The sequence below is a fragment of the Drosophila obscura genome, unplaced genomic scaffold (assembly GCF_018151105.1).
Source record: "Drosophila obscura isolate BZ-5 IFL unplaced genomic scaffold, ASM1815110v1 contig_192, whole genome shotgun sequence".
Lineage (NCBI taxonomy): Eukaryota > Metazoa > Arthropoda > Insecta > Diptera > Drosophilidae > Drosophila > Drosophila obscura.
In genome coordinates this window covers 2,063,891-2,086,006 of record NW_024542781.1, presented here as the reverse complement: position 1 = coordinate 2,086,006, position 22,116 = coordinate 2,063,891, and the positions used below count along the sequence as shown (strand labels likewise).

Below are 22,116 nucleotides of genomic sequence, written 5' to 3'. Positions count from 1 at the left end.
TTTTCATCTATATATTTTATATACGTACAAGTTTTAAACCACACACACACAAATTTATATAGCCTACAAATAAAGTTTCATATGCCCGAAGAAACTGTACAATTTGGTGCTCTTGCCTTCGGATCACGTGCCATTCTCTCCTGCCGCCTTGTTGAGGGATCGTGGAATGCCCAGGGCAGGGCCCTGCAGCACCTTCCTTGAGAGCCGCATGAAACCGGAGACGGGATCGCGGCCAAAGTACTTGACTTGAATGTCCTGGCCCACCTCCAGGCCCAGGGCCGACGGATGGCCAATCTTTCGCTGATCCAGCTGCGAATTGTGCAGCAGAGCTGGCGGCATGCTGGGATACAGTATGACCATGACGCCCGTATCCCGCAGCTCTGTCACTTTGGCAGTGTATATTCCCCCGAACTCGAGGTCCGGGATTCGCTCCTTCACCAAGTATCCCTCGATGAGTTCCTTGGCCTCGTCCATGGCCGCCTGGGAGGGCGCAAAGACGGTGAAGTTGCTCTCATCGGCGGCTGTGAGGCTGGCGCCCGTCTCCAGGTAGATGCGTTTCATGTGCAGGCCACTGGGGCCAATCAACTGGGAGCGCTGGTGCGGCTCCACGCTGAGGGTTTCGCTCACGGGCCAGCTGTCCTTTGGGTATTTGCTGAAAGAGCAGAAGAGAAATCTGTGAGCATACCAGAGGTTTCGATGGCTCCTCTTGGCTCCTCACTCACCGTGGCTCTCGAATGGCCTCTGCCATAATGTCCAGTATTTTGGACTTGGCGTCGGTGGCTTTCTGCAGCGATTCCATAACCACTTTCAATGGAATCCCAGGGACCTTGAGATCCGCCTGGATGGCTGTGAATCCCTTGCGTGTGCCCGCCACCTTCATGTCCATGTCCCCCATGTAGTCCTCGATGCCCAGGATGTCGGTGAGTATGCGATAGTCCTGCAGATGCTTGGTGTCGTTGTTCTCGTACTTGGTGACCAGACCAATGGCCACCCCAGCCGCCGGGGCACTCACCGGCACCCCGGCATCCATCAGGGCCAGGGATCCACCGCAGACGCTGGCCATGCTGCTGGAACCGTTCGACTCGAGCACCTCCGAGGTGAGGCGCACCGTGAATGGGTAATCGTGTGGCAATGTGGGCAGCAGAGATCTCTCCGCCAGGGCGCCGTGTCCCAGCTCCCTTCGTCCCAGCGGGCCAATCCGGCCCACCTCCCCCGTGGCGTACGGCGGGAACTCGTAGTGGAGCATGAAGTTCTTGGCCTTGAGGCCGCCACTGTCCAGGGCGGCCAGCGAGTCCAGCTTCATGGCACTCTCCGGGGAGTCCAGGCTCACCGTGCAGAAGACCTGCGTCTGTCCGCGCTGGAACAGGGCCGAGCCGTGCAGCGGCTTGTACATGTCCACCTGGCAGCTGATGTTCCGCAGCGTATCATAGTCTCTGCCATCGCAGCGATGGTTCCGCTCGAAGATCAGCTCGCGGAAGATCGAGCGGCAGGTCTGATTGAACTCCTCGCCGATCACCGCCGGCTCCGTGTCCGGATAGGAGGACCACACCTTGTCGATCACATTCGAGCGCACCTCGTTGACGGCATTGTCGCGCGAGATCTTGTCGTGGCTGGCATCCTGGAAGATCTCTCGCAGCCGCATCTCGCACATGCTGCGCACCGCCTCCTGCAGCTCGGGATCGACTCTGTTCGGGGACTCCACTTCGCGTTTCTGCCTGCCGTACGCCTTTTGCAGGCGCTCGATCTCCTGGATGATGAACTGTGCCTCCCGCGTGCCCTGCTTGATGGCCTTCAGGAGGTCCTGCATGAGCACGACATTCCCCTTGCCCTCGAGCATCACCACGAGGTTCTGTTTGGTGGCCGAGACCACGAGGTCCAGCTGCGAGGACTGCAGCTCCCGACGGGTGGGATTGATCAGCACCTCGCCATCGCAAAGGCCAACCCTGAAACAGAAACTCAGTTATGGTTCTACTCCGGCTAATCTTGCCCTCACCGCACAGCTCCAATCGGTCCATTCCAGGGTATGTCACTCAGGGAGAGCGCCATGGAGGCGGCATTGATGGCCAGAATGTCGGGCGAGTGCACCGCATCCATGGCCAGCATGTTGCACACCAGTTGCGTCTCCGTGCGGTAATCCTTGTTGAACAGCGGACGCAGCGAGCGATCGATGAGGCGGGCCGACAGGATCTCCTTCTCGGAGGGACCCAACTCGCGGCGCATAAAGTTCATGGGAATGCGCCCCGAGGCGGCGTTCTTCAGCCGATAGTCCACCACCAGCGGCATGAAGCTCTGGCCGGGAGTGGGCTTCGCCTTGGCCACTGCTGTCACCATCACGGCAGTGTCTCCCATCTGGCAGACGGCAGTGCCATTGGCAAAGCGTGCCAGCTTCCCCGAGCTGATGCTCATGTTACGTCTGTAAAGATTTTCGTGTCATTGTGGGAGGGACACGCTCTGGTAGGAGGCAGACTCACCCATTGCTGAAGTTCACCTCCACCGAGGGCACTTCTCCATTGGCGCTGCTCTGGAGGCATCGATGGACACTTTGGCGGGCGGCGGCAAGGCTTTTCAAGCGGTAATTCAGCAATTTCAGTGTTTTCCTCGTGAAAATCATGGTTCGGCAGCGGGAACCAGGCGGCAGCGTTACCTAAAATCTGCCGGCTTGATCTGCGGCTGCAGTGACTTTTTGATGACCTTTAGTCGATGGCGGTTTTAAATACATGGGAACACAGTGTGATATGAAAATAAGTTAGTTTTATTTTTTGTAACTTGTTCCATTTACGATTGTTTTTTGGAATTTTCAGTGATATTTATCTGAAAACCGACATGCTCACCTTATCGTAAGGTAGAGTATGCAACATGTGTGTGGCTGAACAGCTGTTGATGTTCTCCCCTACCTAATATAGATAGACCATGCGTTCACAGACTCACATATGAATCAGAGTTGTTCCCTTAAAAATATTAATTTATATTCATATATATATTCAAGTTTAACAAAAAGCTACAGTGGAGCGAGGCAGATTAGCTACTATAGCAAAATATAATACACCTACATTTTATGCACATTTCCCCACCTGATTCTATGCTTTACCATGCGCACAAAATGTTTTGAATTTCTTTCAACCAGTGTTGCCAGTATATTTTGTGAAAAAAAGCTAGTTTTAAAATAAAGTTTTTAAAATTGTTGTATGTTGTGTTCTTAGCCGTGTTTATGTTGCTTTAACAAAAAAAGTACAAAAGTAAGATGCGTAACGCTCATACATTTCAATTGCACAATGTTATACCCGCTGTCTTTTGTGTTCCATTGGCTCCCGCTACGCGACTTTAAAAAAGCTAGATGCTGCGGGAAATAGCTGGTTTGGCAACACTGCTTCCAATGTCGCAATGCTACCCGAAATATTGCTGTGCCTTGCGCTCACTTACTTCTTGCACAAATCTCGCATACTTACCCCGTACACTTCTGCAATCGCGGATGATTTACTAGAAATCGAGTGAGACGCGTGTATTGCAATCGTATGCAAAAATAAGTTCAATTGCGCCCGAACAGCACCCCCCGCTCGTCATTTGACTCGTGTGCCGTGTGTTTCAGTCCCCCCCGCAATCAAGCCGATTTCGTCAACTGCTTTTTCGGCCCCGTACAAATTTCTTCTCGCTGCCTGCCGTGTGTATAGGTGTGCTTGTGTGTGCGCCGCGCGCCCGTGAGTTCTGTGTGTGTGAGTGCTGTGCTGTGCCAGTGTGTGTGTCGGCCAAAGAGAGCCGCAAAACAACAAAAAGAAAAAAAAGAAAACCAAATTCGACAAATGCGGTCAAATTGAAAAGAAAAACACAAAAAATATAGTATATCCAACAACAGAAGCAGTCCCGCGCAAAGCCAGGCAAAAGCAAACGCCAGAATCCAAAGGCAGAAATCCAAGGCAAAGCCAAAGCTAAAAGCGAGAAAGCGTGCCGCTAGCCGACGCTGCAGCCGCCACCGTGTTCCTGAAAAGCCGGAAAATTGCCTTCTAGGCGTTGTCGCTCGACGACGACGACCCACGAGAGAGACTCTTCCTCTGCCACAAAAATTGTTTATGCTGTCTGTGTGCTCGCCATAAGAAAGCAAGAGAGAGAGGGAAAGGTGGAAGCGGTACCGCTGCTCTTATCAAAACATACACACTCACACATACCCTTATCAGCTGATTGTTGCGAAAATTCCAAATTAACAGCGCATAAAACGGTATAAGAAACGTCGTATAAGGTAAGCCAACCCAATCCCCCCCTCCTATAGCCAGACAAGACAGCGCTCTGCATTCTTCTACCGCGAGCGGAGGATCTCTGTCTCTCAGCTGTTCCGTTATAATTGTCACACCTCATTAGTTCGCTCGCTCGCTCTCCCACGGCTGCATTACTTAATGCTCAAGTGTTTTACCGTAATTTACACACGTTTGTTGCTGTTCCCTGTTACTCTTGTTGCATGTTAATTCCATTAAGTGCCCACCCCTCCCAATCGATTCCGATGCCTTTGATGTGGTGTCTAGCCAGACCCCCTCTTTCTCTGCATCTCTCTCGCACTGCTGCAATGGCTCTTTAGCACTCGACCGCACTCGTTTTCTGCACTGGCTCTCCCACCCACTCCCACTCTTTCTTTTTGCACTGCTCTTTTCCGCTGATTGAAAGTGAAAGCCAATCAGGCAATGCGTTGGCGTTTCGGCCGCTTATCAGCTACGTTTGCGGTTCTTTTGCCTCTTCTTCGCTTACGCTCCCACATCTACTTGCGAGTATACAATACAAACACTCATACACTCGTACGTGCATATACAATGCTTACGTATATTTATAACTCATTATGCTAGACGTTCTTCCGGTTGTCGTCGCCTTCTGTTGTTGTCATCATCGCGCATACTACGATTGACCTTTGACGAGGGGAGGGTTAAACTTTCTTGGAACATGAAAATCGAGCATAAAATGGAAACTCGCATTCGTATGATGTAAATAGAAATCAGAGTATAGCGTTTGCTTCCCTATTATGTCCATCTATCTGTATCTACATATCTTCCATGAAGCAATCCTTAGAATATATTTCTGTAGATTGAAAAAAACTGAAAGGTTTGTGGTGGGCATATTTTGGAATATATTTGGTTTTGTATACCGAATTATCTACTGCCGTAATTATCTACTTAATACCAGTCACATATGTTTGTACTTACATATATCCGATCGAATTTCTTCTCTTTCCTTACACCGAATTGAATTTACATTGAATACTGTTTTCGTAAGTTTCCCATCTTTAAATCTTCCATTAAAGGAATGTTTAAACAAATAAAAATACTCTAAATAGCGTGTATCTCTCTGGTCGGAATACCATTCCCCACTTGCCATTAGTGTTCCAATTATAAATAAACATAAAACCAATCGAAAGAACTAATTTTAATTAAACAATAAATCATGCCGGAGCTCTTTCCATGTATGTGTGTATGAGTGTGTGTTTTTCTCATCCTCTGACAAATGGTTTTCATACAAAAATAGTTTTAAAACGACCCTCGGTCGTGTTTTTCATTGTGTTTCGATATTTATTTGCCTCACGCTGCTGCTGCTTTTTGTTGTTGTTGTTTTTCTCGTTATTCCTTATCTCCTTTTGCATTTAGCTGTGTTTGCGTGTGTGTGTGAGGATGTCGTTTGTAGACGTCATTGTGCTCTGTGTTCGAGTGGATGGAGGAGCGCCAAGCACTGATTGCTGCTGCAAGAGAGTGAGAGTGAGGGGGAGGGAGACCCCCGAGGTCTTTGCATAATTGTAAAGAGCCTGACTGGCATTTTGCTGATAAACGTTTCCGATTTCTGGCTTCGGCCGTCATCTCTGGAGGGGTGAAGTCAATCCATCCACTGCTGCAGGATGGATAAAACGTCCATGACGTGGTGTCTACAAGTGTCGTGTCCGTGCCTCATGTGGCGCCCTTTTCAACTGTCAAAACTATTGCCACTCAAACGGGCTTGCGTCACGAGGGAATGAGAGAGAGAGACATTGAGTGAGTGTGGAAAGGGATGAGGGGGATAAAGAAGGATACAAGTGTTGGGCCATGGGGTGACGTAGGCCATTTGCGATACATGTGTCTCGTCTCCTCCTCCTGTGTGTGTCATCGTCTGGTGGGTCTCCACTCCAAGAGACAATAATAAACTATCAATGGGCGAAGCGCAGGACCCAGCCCCAAAAGCAAATAACAAAACGCAATCGAATATTATTATCAATTGGGGGCAAGACCTCGGAGAACCCAAAGTCGAAAGTAGAAAGTAGAAATGGAACTCCATTTAGATTGTGGGGGAGGATTGGCTGCCACATGCTGCTCTCTTGGCAGGATATCGAAAGGGAAAGAGAGAGCGACAGAGAGAGAAAGAGAGAATGGGGTACCAATCCTTAATTCCAATCGCAGCCCAAAGCCACGCCCTGTGTGCCCCCCATCCATCCATTCATCCATCCATATATCCGCGTGCCGTGTCATCATCATCCTTGTCGTTGTCGCTGTCGTCGTCGTCGCCTTTCGGGCTCTAATTTGGCGCGACTTTGACACTTGTTAGCCAATATGTTTTCTGGCCCATGTTAATGGCCCAAACGGGAATTGATATTAATTGCCAAAACCAGCAGTGGGCGTGCCGGCATACAGCCCCTGCAATGTGGCAAAAGAAAGAACGAGTGCTGGCCTGGCCCCTGAAAATCAGCTTAAATCAATTTTTTGTTCTATTTCGTTGTTCTCAACTTAGCGAAATTTTGTGGTTTGATTTGACTTTTTTAAAAGAGTTCGCCAGTTCAGCTGTCAAACCTACCGTCATGGCCATTGTTAGGGTCATCCTTTTGTGTGTATTTTTCTGTCCCTAAATCTAATTAATTCCCGCACAACCCTTGAGAAATTTGATTTTTTCCCTTAGGGTCTTAGGTTTCTTCAGTTCTTACATATACAGGAGGGATTTCTTTCTTGCCTTTGTGTTGCATAAACCTGGATTCAATTAGATTTTAAATTGACTTGCAGTTGAAGTTTTCCATTGAATAACGCGAGTGTGTGGGAAAATGTTAAATTGAAATGTGAGAATTTTTGTTAGAAAATGGAGGAATATTCATAGAAGAATAGTTCTGGGAGACAAAGAGAAAACTACTGCGGAAAATTCATCGAAATGTTTTCCTCAAACGAATATCAATTGAATTGTAGGTGAGGCTTTAGTGTAGAGCACAAATATTATAGATTATCACCGACACTCTCTTTTAGACGTGTTGCCCATAAAAAATTACGTTGATACGCTCTAAAAATTTCTCCTAAGAGAACGGACACACAGCAAAATCAGCAGTCACGTGTGAATGTCGGATGTAACCATGCCAGTGCCTCTTGTTGGCTTTTGAGGAAGGTTTTCCTAATTGCAGATACATTCCACAGACACGTCCGAGCAGACGGACAGAGATGAATCCAGGGATCCGTTTAAGAGTTGTTGCAAAAACTTTTCCACTTCATTAGGCTACTTCGATGGGGAGGGGGTGTGCGGAACGGAAATCCTAATGCCAAATTTGACTGGCAGTTGCAGGATGATGGAGCGCAATTTCCCTCCACCACAAATAGACAACAGAATTGATTCCAAATGGCATTTCGCTCTACCCCCACACAAGCTGAGAGCTTTCCCGGCAATCCTCTTAGAGAGTGGCGGCGGAGAGTGGGCAGACACCTGCCATTCGTTTTGATAAGAAATTTCTCTGGCTAATCAACGAGACAGCAGAACTGACAGGTGGACAGGCTGGGAGTGGGGGACAGAAGCCAACCTACTGTAAATGACCTTGATAAACTTTTTGGCTCGAAGAGAGGCTCCCACACCCTCTCCAAGGTCCTTGATTTCTAGGGATAGAGACGAGGCCCGAGGCCTAATTTTTATTTGTGTTGTCTGTCACCGAGAAAACGTTTTACATTCTTCAATTCCTTAGACGTCCCAAAAGAATCATCCCACTAGCACCGCAACCCCTGCCCATTCCCTTCCCCCTGGAAAATCGTAAAAAATAAAAGTTGTTTTTGACATTTTTCTAAGGACTCCTCCCTCTGATTTTGGCTCTGATTCTCCCTACCACTCCCCGTTTCGGGGGCTTATGCCGCTTGAATGCTTTTGTGTTGTCTCTCTTTATTTTTCAGTTTTGATTAAAGGCCGAAACCCGTAGCCGCCTCCACCTTCTCCCACACCTTTTCCTTTGACGGAATGCTATTACCACTTTACCTTTTTCTTTTTCTTTTTTTTTTGTATCGCTTGGGAATGGAGTTTTGATGGGGTTCCGCTTCTAGACATCTTTTTTGTTTGCCTTTGAGGGCGGTCCAGAAATTGGATTTTTCTTATTGTCAACACCCATCATGATCCATCACCAGAGGAGGTTTTCCTTTTTCATCAAATGCCCACAAAAAATTATTCAAAGTGTCATTGAAACTTTTAGCATGAGCAACAAACGAAAACAAGGCACAAGCGGAGGCAGAGAAAAAGGTGAACCGCGTTTCGTCGGACGAGCCATGTCTCCATGCACTTAAAAACCAATCAATTGTGCATTGAACCCTCGCATTACAGAACGCAGAAAGCAAGTGGCAGCAACAGCAGAAGCGGCACCAGAAAGCAGCAGCAACATTAGCGGTATAAGGCAGCAGCAGCAGCAGCGCATCGCAATGTGGCCAACACCTTGACACTCTGATTCGACCAAGTTTGGCGACTTGGCAACAGCGACAAATGAGAGAAGGAGAGAAGCAGGAATGAGGAGAAGCAGAGCATAACATAAAGGGAGAGAAGGAGAATAGGAAGGGAGTATAGAAAGAGAACAGTGAGGGAGAGGTAGAGCGACAGTAGTCGAAGCAATGCATACTCTTTTTTTTTTAGACACTTCTTTCAGCAACGATCACATTTATTTGCTGGGGATTTCATTTGAATAGTGCGATTCGCGTTGGCGTACATCCCAGTGGTTTTCCCTCTCCCAAAGGTGTGCCGTGTCTGCCAATCTCCGATGTGAGTGCTACGGAGCACATACTACATTCCAGGCTCTCTCTCTATCTCGGCTACGGGATCGGATCGCTCTATCGACTAAGAAGCTCATTCCTTCCTCTCTCACGATCCTTCTTCTCTTCCTTTCGCTAGAAGCGTATTGCTTCCATTCCTCCCCGACCTCTCTCACTCTCCCTCTCTTTCTGCCGCGATACCAGTGATTATTTGTGCCTTTCCATCTGCTGCCTGTGATTTCCATTAGTTTTTTTAAACGTTTTTCCAAACTTTATTCCATTTTCCAATTAATAAATTTTTTTTTCCCCATGTTTCCGTCTCTCGATTCTTTCGCTGCTCCTCCCATTTCTCGTTCCCTGGGAACATCATTACAAATTGATTATGACTCGATGGGCACAGCAAAAGGGTATAAGGCAACATTTTTATGCAAAAAACTTGTCAGGCAGAGAACAGGCTCCTCTGCTTCGGACTGCAAGCCATCGACCAGCCAGGCCCAGGCCCATACGTGTAGAATTCATTAACAATAATGCGGCTGCATGGCACCGGTGGCAAAGGGATAAAGAGGGAGGTTACCGAGAATTTTACTGTTTAAGCCTTAATCCTGGGTGGTCTCTTTCGCTGTTTCATCGTTGCGGATGCTGCTTTTATTCTGTTTTGAAACATGGCCGAAAGCCAAAGAGAGAGAAAGAGGTAGAAAGAGAGAGAGAGAGTAGCCAAATCAAAGTAAATATACCCTTTTTAAAACCTAAATTTTAATCTTTGTTTTATTGCTCTTTTCAGATATATATCCAACCAAACCAATTGACAGATATATTCGGAGTGAAACCCAAAAATAAAGGTACAAATTATATTTCAATATCAGAATTCAAGAGAATTTTTTGAACCAGGATCCTATCTGTTTGCCGTTGCTGGCTGTCTGCCCCGATAAGACACAACAATATACTCGTATACTCGTACATATTCATTCACATTTATTCGATAATTGTGCTATAGATAGCTCGTTGTACTGCCAGTCTTTTTGATTGATGAGAGACTCGTTCGCTCGCTCATTCATGTGTGGCATTGTCAATTGCAATTCTCATGTATGGTGGGCCGAGACGGGAGGGAATCTACTTCTGGCAAAAACTCTTATCTCCGTTTACGCTTCCATTAATTGGCTTTTGTTGCTGTTTGCTGCTTGCTGCCACCGCACATGCACTTCATATAATAAACCTTTTCTCAATAAATATTTCGCTTTATTTTGTGCTGCCAAACAGAATTCCATTTGTCATTTCGTTCTATATATTATATAAGAGCCAATAACAAGAGGATGGAGGGGGCATCTTTTTGTTTAAACAATTTTTAGAGCCTCATTTGGTTTTTTTGTGATTTCTGGTGCAACGTTCGGGCTATCGGTTATCGGTAGAGAGATTTTAACACTTTTGAACATGAAAGATTGCTATATTTCCCATTGATTTTGCTAACATTGTCGTTAAAATACCATTCAGCCTTCAGTTCAACCATGACACAATTCTGTATGCTTTCAAAGAGTGGAATATATCTAAATAAATTGCAATATGTAAAAGATATAAACACAAACCTATGATCTAAATGTGTACAGATGTTCAAGTGATTCTTGTAGGACTCAGAGGTATACAGTCCTTGGGTGAATTTTATTCCAGTCTTCAGTGGAAGCGCCTCATTTGTGCTGCAGTTTAAACTTTTGTTTTTATTTATTGTTATACATTTTTAAACATTTGTTTAGCTCGTTGCTGCTGTTGCTGTTGCAGGTGGCCCTTGTATATGCATCTGTGTGTCCTTCTATATAAAGTGGTCGCCCTTTTGTTAAAACGTTGACATTATGTTGTCCCTCCCATAACATAGATACACACACACACACACAGACAGATGCACAGACAGACAGACACAACATTTGTTTTATTTTACAGCAGAAGTACCACCAGCAGCAGCAGCAACAATCAACGGAACGGACTTTTGTTGACTTTTGTGCTCTTCATACACACACATACAACTTTTTCCTTTAGGTAATTTGCCAGGCGACGCCTATAAAAAAAGAGGCGCCTGGGCGTGGCAGTTGGCAACACTCTTGGAACGGGAGGGGCGGCGGCAAAAGGCGATTAGCCGCAGAAGCAGAAGAAACAGCAACAGCACAAAAAAAAAATTAAACTTGTTAGGAACATATTTTCTTTCAGAGAGGAAAAACTTTTAGTTGCACTTTCAATTTTTGTGTGTAGCTCTACATATATTTTTTTGGGGTATTTTTTTGCAGCAGTTGCATTTGACAAGTTTATGGGGCACCACTCGAAGTTTCAAAAAGAAAGTTTTTGTTTTGCCTCCCTACCACCCCCCACACACAGTTAGCTGGCATTTTCCATTTTATAAACATGCTCCCACTTCTCCTGTTCCTCGTCATCGAATACATCAGAATGCCATCAGTCGTAACGAATTTTCGAAGCTTGAAATTTTTATGAGCTCATAAATTTTGACACATTTGCTGCAGGACTCTCACTCTGTCTACCCCTTCGCGCTGTCTCCCTTTGTGTCTCTCTGTCTTACCTGTTATTTATTGACGTTCATTTTTTTTTTGTATGGTTCTGACAACTTTTGGCACATTTGTCGTACATCAAATTAGGGAGCCCCTGAATGCCAGACGCCCAACGGCGCGAAATGATTGAGCATTTGCATTAAGCAAAATCAACAAATAAAATATACGTGAGGAATGCCAGTCGGTCGCTGGGGGAGTAGTCGACTGAAAGGATGCCCTGAAGTAAGAAAATCACCAGAATTTGTTTCACTCAAAGCCCAAATAAAGGAGTTGGCGTTAAACCCGTATGAGACGTGGAGGCTAAATAAATCTTTCAACTAATCACGGTTGAAAGTAACTTAATATAAAAAAATAAATAAAAAAAAGCCTAAATAAAGACTGAAGGATGTACATAAATTATATGTTGTTATTCTCAATGAAAATCAATAATTAATAAACTTTAAAAAATCAATAATTCAGAATATTATAATGATTTAATGTAATTGCCATAAAAACTCGATAACCGATTCATTATCGATAATTCGAACGATATGAACTCCCTCTTTTGTATGTTTTGATCTCCTTCCTGCTCTTTATTACAAATATATAAATGGGGGCGAAGGGAAGTGGATGGAGCAGTATCGCGGGAGGCAAAAAGAAATGGGGGAAACTTTCGTGCAAACATTGACTCAGTTATTTCAGCGTCGACCGTACAACGTCGGGGTAAATAAAACGTTTTCAAATTTATGCATATGCATGTCAACTCTACTCTTCGGACGCAACTGTACCTCCCCACCTTCCCCGTATCTCATTCCCGAGTGCCTGCCACAGTCAGAGTCAAAGACAGAGAGCCAGATAGCCAGAGGTAGAGTCCCATTTCTGCTGTCGTCGTCGTCATCGTCTGCTGTTGGCTTTTAGCTGTTGGCCCTGGCCTGTACATTCGTCCAATCGGCTTGACCTGACTGACATTCGCCTGCTGCCTCTGCCTCTGTCACTGACATTTACTTAACGGCCTGGTCTGGCCTCTGTTCTGGTCTTGTCCTGTCCTCGGGCTTGCTGCAGTCGACAGGTCAGATTCCACGAGGCATAAGTTAAAGCCTTATAATATTTAATTTATAATTAAAAGCGCTTTTATTGGCTCTGCTCTGTGGCTCCAATAAATGCCTCTCGTATTGCTTACCACCTACCCTTCTGCCTGCAACTCTTAATATGACACGAAAAGAGATCCAGCAAGACAGCAGAAAGGTGTTCGAGGTTAAATGGTAATACAAATATAAAGCGGGTGAATATTGAAATGAAATAATTGTAAATATGAATTGACAATGCCATCAAGCGCACAAAATAATGAGAAAACAAATAATGGTAATGGAAATGAAGTTAATTTGTTTTTTAAGTGCAGGAAGTATACGTATTCCTCTTAGATAAAAGAAAGCACTCGTCTACGTTTCACGCCCTGGCCTATATCTTTCACCTCATCTACCGAGATCTATGGGAAAAGCCAAACTGAAAATGTGTCTCGATACCTTTATATTCGAATATTCTAATTAAATTAACGAAATCCATTGACTTTAAATCAGAGGTAAATGGAATAAAAATAAAGCTTACCTTTCAGAATACCTTTTAAAAAATGCAAACAGGTTTTTTTCGTTTAATTTGACACACAGGAACCATTTAGCCACAGGAAAAAATGCGCTTGCATATAGAGCAGCCATTCATCGATTTTACAGGCAAAGCCCCCCAGGGAAATACGGCACTTTTTTCTGTCATTAGGGAAAATGTGGGAATTCCTGCTGTGCGCCGACTGCCAATGCCGGTCAGTTGATGGACAATCGGGTTACGTGCATTTATGGTAGAAAGAAATACCAAAAATAAATACATATATTCGAGGGCACTGCCGTCGATTGCCGATTGATTGATAAATTCGTTAGCGAGAGTACGTAAAAATGGTGTAGAGGTATTTCTGTTTATTCGATTTTTGTTTTTGCATGTTCGATTAGTCGTGGGGCCCCAGAAATATACTCGGTTCGGATTGGATCGGACGTGTTTTCAGTGTAATTACGACATAATAAAGTTAGGAGGAGGCCTTCTGTTTATTTATGCATTACACAGAGGCATGAAAGACCCAAATGATTTGACCAGACACCCATTTCGTACAGCCATTCATAAAGTTGCAGTATTAAAAGCAGCAGCAGCAAAAGCAACAACGACCATTTGGCACAGCCACAGCCTTGTGCCAAAAAATAATAATAGTAATAATGCGAACAAATAATAATAATAATAATAAATACGACTACGGGTATGAGTATGTACGACAGCAACAATAAAAGCACCAAAGCGGCGATCGAGAAATAACACGATCATCGAGAGAGCCAGCGAATCAGAAATAATACGAAAGGAAGGCTACTCCGCAGAGATACATATGTATGTACATATAAAAAGTCGTTGATTAAGATACTCTCTTGGATTTTTCTTGTATGTTTTACATGTAATTCTTTGTCGAAATGTTCCCATAAACGAATGAAATCATTAAAAAGATGCAACTATTGTTCCTTCGACAAATTTTGGGATTGTTTGCTGTACAAATTTCACATTAACAAACGGATACAAACAAGAACCTTTCGCCACGAGAAAATTAAAAAAATAAATCGAAATTTCGTAGAAAGGAACAGAGGGCCATCGCTGATTAAACCTTTTTTCGAGGCACACATCCAGTAAAAATCCGAAGAGGCTCTCTTAGAAGTGTATACAAAATTCCTCAAGTTTATTTATATTAAAATCGCATGCACTTTACGTTGAAAAATCAATTAAAAGCGCCAGGCGTCGCTAGTAATTAATGCAAATGGCCAACAAACCAAAAAAAAAAAACCGAATAAGATCAACGAAATTTCTGAATCAACGATTCGCTGTCTGAGAAGCTGTAGAGCAGACCGGATTGCCTGGGAAATGTATAATGAAAATGAACACAAAATCCACATAAAATATTCATATTCAAATCCATAATAAAAATAGTTTTTAATGCACCAAAAGCACAAAAATAACATTTCAAATTATTTTAGATGTAGGAAATATTTGTGCGCAATACTCAATATTTATTGTTGTTGCACAATAAAATTGGGAATGGTAACAAGTTGCTGTCAAATATTTTCTGTCCCAGTTGTGGCTGACTCTCCATCTCTCTCTCTTTCTATCTATCACTCCCAGTGTGGCTTAGCAGCGAAAGGTAAATATAAGCTTGAAGTTAAAATTTTGGAGTTCATCCTAGTTCTGCTTCAATTCTAACTCAATCGATGTTCATTCCATTTAAAAAATAAAATAAAGCTCTGAACCATAAATAATGATTGTATGTATTTCGAGCTGGGGCAGACATCCATTAAGCCATGTACATCCATTAACAAGTCCAACAGACACTTGGATGTTGCATTCATTAGAGAAAATTGTGGCCAGAGATGGAGTGTGGGAGGCAGAGTACCAGTGCCACTCCATAGGTGAGGATTTAATATGTGTGTGTGTGTGTCTGTGAGGTGGAAAACATGTTCTGTTCTTCTATGTATTTTTTGTTGTTGTTTTTTTTTTGACAAGGCGGCGCTTCGGACTGTGCCTTAGACACACTTTTAAATACAATGATTAAACGAATGTTTATGCATTGTTTGTATGCCAAATGACGTCACAGTGACGTCAAAGCACAAAACCGCTTTTATTTTTGTATTTATTTATTTCTGTTTCTGTGCTGCTCTTTTCCTTGTATTTATAGCAGGTGGCGGGGGGCGGTACGGGAGGGGAATATTACGAGCGATAGAGAGAGCGAGTGAAGCAGTCCGATAGACGGTGGAGCGTTGGATTGGAGGCCCAGGCGGCAAATGCCAAATTAAAACATATACACAATGTCAATAATACATCGTCATAGTATTCAAATGAAGTTTGACAGACAGCAGACAGCAGACACACACACACACACACACACACACACAAACATTGATACACGACGTATGCACCGACAGACACGCCGCTGTAGAATGTCTTTCGGCCGCTGGCAATTTTCATTGTAGATACAGGTGTGGGCTTTATTCAATCAAGACGGTTGGGGAGACGAGGCAACCACAAAGGAGACATATTTCACGCCAGACAAGGCAAGGCTTAGCCAGAGATAGACTCCTCCCTTCCTTGCATTGGTCAAAAGGTGACTTGGCTTCTTTCCAGCTGAACTCGCTCGCACTCAATTTCTCTCTTCCAGTGTGGCTTAGTCATTTAAATTCCTTCCCTATTTCCCGCTCTTTTAATTTAAAATCTTTTTTAATATCAAATGAAAACAAATCATTATCATAACTCATATTATATTATGCCCCCAATTCCCATCATTAAAACATACATTTGAATATTTTCCACGAATTTATTCCAATTTATTTGCTGAATATTCAATGCTTTTGTTCTGGACACAAACGTTTAATTATTCATATTAAGTTGGCATTAGACTGTTTGGGAAGCATTTTCAATTGTAATTACCAAAAGTTAATAATTTAAACACGAAACGCATTATACTTATATGGCGCTGTTTTCCTTTGGTTTTTGGCTTGCGGTTTACATGGCGCTGTGTGTTTTCATTTCAATATATAATTACGCCTCATTATTATGTAATGGAAAACAAAAGCAAAACAAACGAAACAAACAAAAAAAATACAATAATAATTCACACAAAAAGCGATTTCGCAAACAGAAGGGGGAGGGATGGGAAGATCGGTTCGACCGCATATCATCGACAGATCTGTCGCTGCGCCTGTTGTTTCTCAACTCGCACTCAAGGTCTCCTCTCATCCATTCCAATAGAATACTCTATCTGTATATATTCGCCTCTTTCTTTGCCCCATCTTGCTGTCTCTTTTATCAATTGTTCGGTTGAAACCTCTGGCGGCCCCATGAATGGGAGGAATGGCTTGACGCGAAATCGTCTGTTGAAATCTTTTTTTAACGAATGAATGAAAATTGTTCTCAGATCAGACCTCCACAGCAAAACAATAGCAATATATCTATACTGAAAAATTCCATATATATACCATACATTACGGCAGTCGATTTCCGTCGAGTTCCGGCATATTACAGTCGAAACACTTTTAGGGGAAGGTTTTCTGTTAGAAGAAAGTCTGTATAAATTAAATATATATTATTTAATATTTGAATTGTTAATTAAGTCAATCAATATCATAAATAATAAATTTATTGTTTCCAGATTTTAAAACTAGTTTTGTGGGCTTTTAAAAAAGATTTTTTTTCGCCAAGAAGAATACTGGAATCTGCTATATACAGAAATATGTACAAATGATTGATTGATTAATTAAAGCTCAATCACAAAGAGATACGCGGTCACATTCGAAAGACATTGATTCGTGGTAAGAATTTCCCATAAGTAAGCGGACTCATTTGCATTCGATTTTCGTTCCTTATCATCATTGGAACTGAAGAAATCGTCTATGTCTCTCTCGTTCTCTCTTTTCCAGTCGGACTTAGCAACTGCTTTATAAATACATGTATTTATAGATCATTGAACAAAATCCGCTTTCGCTTTCATTATCACCTCATCATTGAGCCGCCCACAGTCCATTTGGATCCCAGTCCTTGAACTAATTCGAACATTAGATAAGCCCACACTTTTGAAGACAAACAAAAAAAAAAGAAAAAACATGATTCACAAATGTGCCAAAGCAATGGTAATACGCGTAAGCCACACCCACCCTTCAATCCATATCTCTGGGCGATATCTGTGCCCCAATTGCGTCTCTCTTGTCGGCCGTATGTCGTGCTATGATAATTTTCGCACCATGCTAATAAGAGAGCAACTTAATTGCGATTTTAAATGGTATGTGTGTGTGTGTGTTTGTATTTTTTATACTTTTATTAGTTTGTCTGCGAACTGTCTTCTAATTTTATTTTCCAATAGGCAAAACCACGGACACGGACTGACTCAGCGAGCGCGTTAAAGTGGGACGGACAAAAGAAATTATCACATGATTATTATATGGTGACCCTCTCTCTCTCTCTCTCTCTCTTTCACTCTCTCTGTTACACTTCTTTGCTATTTGCATTTGGCGTTGTGTAAGCCAATCGTTGATTGATTTGCATGTCAAGCAATCACTTTTATAATGAGTAATCGTCGCTGGGGTTTGCGGTTCAGCTCAGAGTTTTCGCGATGGAATCACAAAAAGGGCAATGACTTCTTGCCTGGTGCAAACTCTCGTACTCCTGAAAACACTGTGAATGATTACAGTCGTAGCGCTTACCCCCTTGCCATCCCTCGATGCATACCATTCCGCCATCGAAAACAGGAGATAAAATTACATGAGGAAAGTCGAAGTTTGTATACTCTTCGATGACTAACAAGAGACATGAGAGACGGAAAAGAGAGAATGCTGATCAAGAATAGTCAGAGATTAAATCAGAGATGGATTACCGTACTGGCATTCCTGTATTTCGATTTGAACTCCTCCACTCCTTTTATCACCCTCTCCGGAAGAATAACAGCGCATGGCGTTTCATTTTGTTGTTGTTTTCTATCTTCCGATCGTTTCGGCAAACGTTTCACGATCTTTGGTTCTCTAACGGAACTCTACTTTGCTGCGCTGCAAAAGCTTCCTCAGCTCATTTTAAGTAAATGAGATGGATGAGTATTTGAATACCAAAGGGTATTCTACATCTGAATAATTTGAATATGCCCTCTGCGAGGGTATACCGAATACATGCATTTGTTTTCTGGTCGGGTTCGGGATTGTGGTTCTGCCCCTGCTTGTGCGCTTCTACCACTCCTGCATCTGTTCATGGTCCTGCTTCAGCTTCAGCTTCTTCTCCCGTGCTCCTGCTCCTTCTTCTGGCACCTCCCTATCCTTGCTGGCAACTTATTCCGAGATGTTTGCCATGTTGTCTCTCCCCCTGATATACCCCTTACTCCTATGGCTCCCCCTTGAACCATTTTGCTCCCTTAGCTCCTTTTTCCCCTTTTCTGTTTGCCTTGGTTTTTTGCTTCTTTTGTGATGCATACAAAAGATTTTTGCTCACTCGTTTGTTGTTTTCCTTATTTTCATGCAATGCGAATTTTCTGTACAGGGTATCTGCAGATGAAGCATGATGGCACCTGTTAAAATAAAACCCAAGATGAAGCTCAATCCACTCTTAATCCTCTTTTGCGAGGCATCAAGCATTCGTATTACAGAATTGCCTTAATGTTTACGAACATTTTTAGCCCTCATTTTTGTGTTCATTTGCAAGGAATTTCTTCCCTTATTTGCCAGCTATAGGGACAGGGTGTTCCCCAGCAGAGTCGCATGGGTGCATATAATTTTCGGAGGGTGTTTACACACACAAAAAATCCTCGCTCGCTGGCCATTGAAACGCAGCCAAGCATCCCGCCAGTCCGCTGCCATTGCCGTTGCAGCTTCCGCTGCATAAATATTACGCTACTTGTGTGTGCATTCAGCAATTCTGGTGCAATTTATTTCATTTTACTGCCACAACTTAAGCATCATCAGAGCTTCAGCTTCAACTTCCACTTCAGGATCAGGCTACAGCCTCAGCATCAGAATGAGCTTCAGCTTCAACTGCAGTATCAGGATACAGGTACATCTTCAACTTCAGCCACAGCTCCACCACTGCAAGTTTCAGAATTGTGTTTCCCTTTAAATTTACTATAATTTCAGTTTCAGCGCATAAAGATTGGCGAAGATTTGCGAAACTTGCTTCTGTGATTCATTGTAATTAGTCAAAAAATCCACAGAAATAAAATCTCCTGTAAATCGGCAGGATGCATCTGAGGCACCTATTGATTTTCAAGTACATCTAACACAGGGCAACTTATTGTTGAATCCCCCTTCCAATATAGACCAAAATATTTCTCCATCTGCAGGACTCCGGATCTCAGTTGGTGATTTGGTAAACGAGACATGCCTTCTGCCCCGAAGTACTCCTTTTGCTTTTCCCTTGTTTGCTGTTGCTGTTTTTCTGATTAGCAGCTGGAAAAGTCCTGCTGCTCTTGACTTGGTATTTTTTTTTCTGGCAAGAAACATGCTCGTACGAGCACTTTTGTTCCTCAATGTGTGTTATCTCTGGTAATGGGAGGGGGATGGGATCTCCTTCAGAATCTCTCTGGCCTTTTTGGATTTTGGCCAACTTCTGATGATGGCCTGATTTTGCTAGTGGCCAAAACTTTGTTGTTGTCGAAACTTTAATTGCAGCTAATTGTTGTGTTGGACTCCAAATGAATAACAATGTTTGTTTCTTTGGCCTAAAAGGAAAAGAGCCAGAACTATTCTGAAGGAAAATCTTTGTAATTGTCATATAAAATATTTATTTTGAGATGGATTTATTCATGCATTGTATATATTTTAACTTATTCACAAATTTAACAATGATTTTCTGTTGTAATCTCTTTTTATTTCTTTGCTTTTAATATTCTGTCGAGTGCATTTTCCTTTCTGGATTAATGCTTGCAAATTTGTTGCAAAAATAGTTCCATTTTGACTTTTCTCTGCATTCATTGCTTAGAGTGCTTTGCATAAATAATCATAAAATAATGACTAAAAACATACAAAAATTAATGTGGAATGTGAATTTGTCAACAGAGAAGACAGAGGGATATAGTGGCCGTCATGACAATAAGGAGGCTAATGAAACCATCAGCCACCATAGAAATTGGTCACGAAAAGTAGCGTTTTTTTTTTCCCACTAACGAGATTTATGCATCTATTTTAGCCATGGCCCAATTATGGTTTTCCCCCTCCAATGACCGTCCATCGAATGCTGCTGCATGCCATATCCTGTGGATAATAAATGCAGACAATATCGCCAGAGTGGCGCCCAATTATACGCAGAATTCAAGGGGGTTTAACATATTAAGTGTGGGATTATTTTAGGAATAAGCAGCTACCAATTATAGCATTCAATGATTTGCAATAATATTCGTTAAAAATACAAATGGATATACATTTAATGAATAAAGGTTTTGGAAATGGGGATATCCATAATTATGTCATTATCCTTGGTTGGGTAAATTATAAGTGGATTTTTTGACTCCAACCCATAGCAGAAATAATAGCAAAAATTACAGCAAAATACCAGAGTGCAATTAGCGAAAAGATTCGTTTGTCACACGGGGATGTTCCGAGTGCAGTGCCTTGAAGGAAATTTTTTTATCGAATTGAACAGCAATTTATTGAGGATTCGCGGATTCCCACTAGAGAGCGATGTTTCGTTATAGTTAGTCCATCTGTTATCCTTCTGTAAAGCTGCTTTTAGGTTTGGCTTTTGACATTAGTTTGCATAAAAGCACTTCAATAGACTGACTAACTTTGTTAGTTAGTTGTTTAGTTTAGTTTTGGATTACACCACGCATAAAATGCTCTCTCCAACTATGGTTTTTTGTGCTTTACTGTTGTTTTGTCAATTAAATGTTCATGCACCATTGAAAAAACCCAGTGATATACCACAAGAAAGTTTTTCTACAAACAACCCAAACAAAAATGTAGCGTAATTGGGTTTTAGCCATGCTATCTATTGGGTGTACGGGTAGTTACGAGTGGGGCCAACGGGGAGATGTTGATGCTGATGCTCTGCTGTTCTGCTGCAAAATGTCCGAATAAATAAGCCAAAGGGAAGACCCAGCCAGAATGAAGTCAATGAAAAGGCAAAAGACAGGCAAAGTCCAAGTCAAGGCGAATCCAAGTCAAGTTGTTTTGGCCATTTCGTGGTGGCCGCAAACGAAAATCCACTGAAATCGTCGTAAACCTTGAGCGCACCAACAAATCCTCGACGCTGGCTCTCTGTTGGCTTAAATTGTCTGAAAAAAAAAGGGTTTATGGTCATGACATTTTATGTACTCCGAACGAAACGAAACCTTTGGCTGTAATCTGCATAAAAATTGCAAACAAGTATTGTTATTGTGATTGCTGTTGCTGCTGCTTCTTGTTGGCCAAAAGCGTTTCGTAATAAGCTAGCCAGAGATAGGCTATCCATTGGTCTGGCCTTGGCTCTGACACTTGGGCACCGGTTCTGGACCCAAAACTGGGGCTCTGACACTGTCCCTCGGCCTTGACGCTGATTGTTTTGTTAACATGTCGTAGAGGTTTGCCCCCCACTTGTGTTTGCTTGGTTTTTCGGCCTCATGGGGCATTGTTTCTTTTGTTGTTACTGTTGATTAGGGGGGCTTTCGGTCTCTCTACGTACATTTCAATTAAAATGTCGCCTCCAGGCGCCAGATATTAGATCTAAAAAAATCATAGCCAGATTTCAAGCCCCCTTTCTGTTTTTTACAGCCAATATGAAGGTTTTTTTTGGTTTTTTTTTTTTGGATGTGGCCGCTGTTTACAATTGAACGCCCCCAGAGTTTTCACATTGAAGCATGCTTCCTGCCTGTCCATCGTCCAATCTTCTATCTATTTTCCAGTTCCCATCTCCGCTCCCTGTCTGTCTCCTGCATCTGGCATTTTCCATTGGAACACGATTTTCCAATTTCTGACTGGACTGCTATATATGTATATCGGAGAGTGGGGCATTAAATGCTTTTCACTCTGTCTGTTAGTGCTCCCAGGGACTTGACAGTCGGATATTAGGTGTGCGTTTTGGCTGTCTGTCTGTCTGTCTGTCCG

At 43.0% G+C, this 22,116-nt stretch overlaps 2 protein-coding genes across 2 annotated transcripts in view; one reads left to right on the top strand and one right to left on the bottom strand.

Annotated features, from left to right (window-relative positions):
* Window positions 1-5: 5 nt before the first annotated feature.
* On the bottom strand, window positions 6-2,802 carry LOC111074878 (polyribonucleotide nucleotidyltransferase 1, mitochondrial). Its single transcript, XM_022367854.2, has 4 exons — window positions 2,472-2,802; window positions 1,994-2,413; window positions 723-1,943; window positions 6-652 (listed from the first exon to the last, which is right to left on the bottom strand). The coding sequence occupies exons 1-4, from the start codon at window positions 2,609-2,611 to the stop codon at window positions 124-126; spliced, it is 2,310 nt and encodes a 769-aa protein (XP_022223546.2). The 5' UTR covers window positions 2,612-2,802; the 3' UTR covers window positions 6-123.
* Window positions 2,803-3,758: 956 nt separating this feature from the next.
* Window positions 3,759-22,116, top strand: part of LOC111074880 (G protein-coupled receptor kinase 2) — a 65,144-nt gene continuing 46,786 nt past the window's right edge. The window contains exons 1-2 of the mRNA XM_022367856.2: window positions 3,759-4,231; window positions 9,751-9,808. The gene's annotated coding sequence lies outside the window, so the exon portion shown is untranslated. The remainder of the gene's footprint in view (window positions 4,232-9,750; window positions 9,809-22,116) is intronic.

Excerpts from the sequence above, each read along its gene's own strand:
- LOC111074878 (XM_022367854.2), bottom strand. The coding sequence starts at position 2,611 with ATGATTTTCACGAGGAAAACACTGAAATTGCTGAATTACCGCTTGAAA. Across the intron at positions 1,944-1,993 it reads GGACCGATTGGAGCTGTGCG|GGTTGGCCTTTGCGATGGCG; the intron begins GTGAGGGCAAGA and ends TTTCTGTTTCAG. Across the intron at positions 653-722 it reads GAGGCCATTCGAGAGCCACG|CAAATACCCAAAGGACAGCT; the intron begins GTGAGTGAGGAG and ends CTGCTCTTTCAG.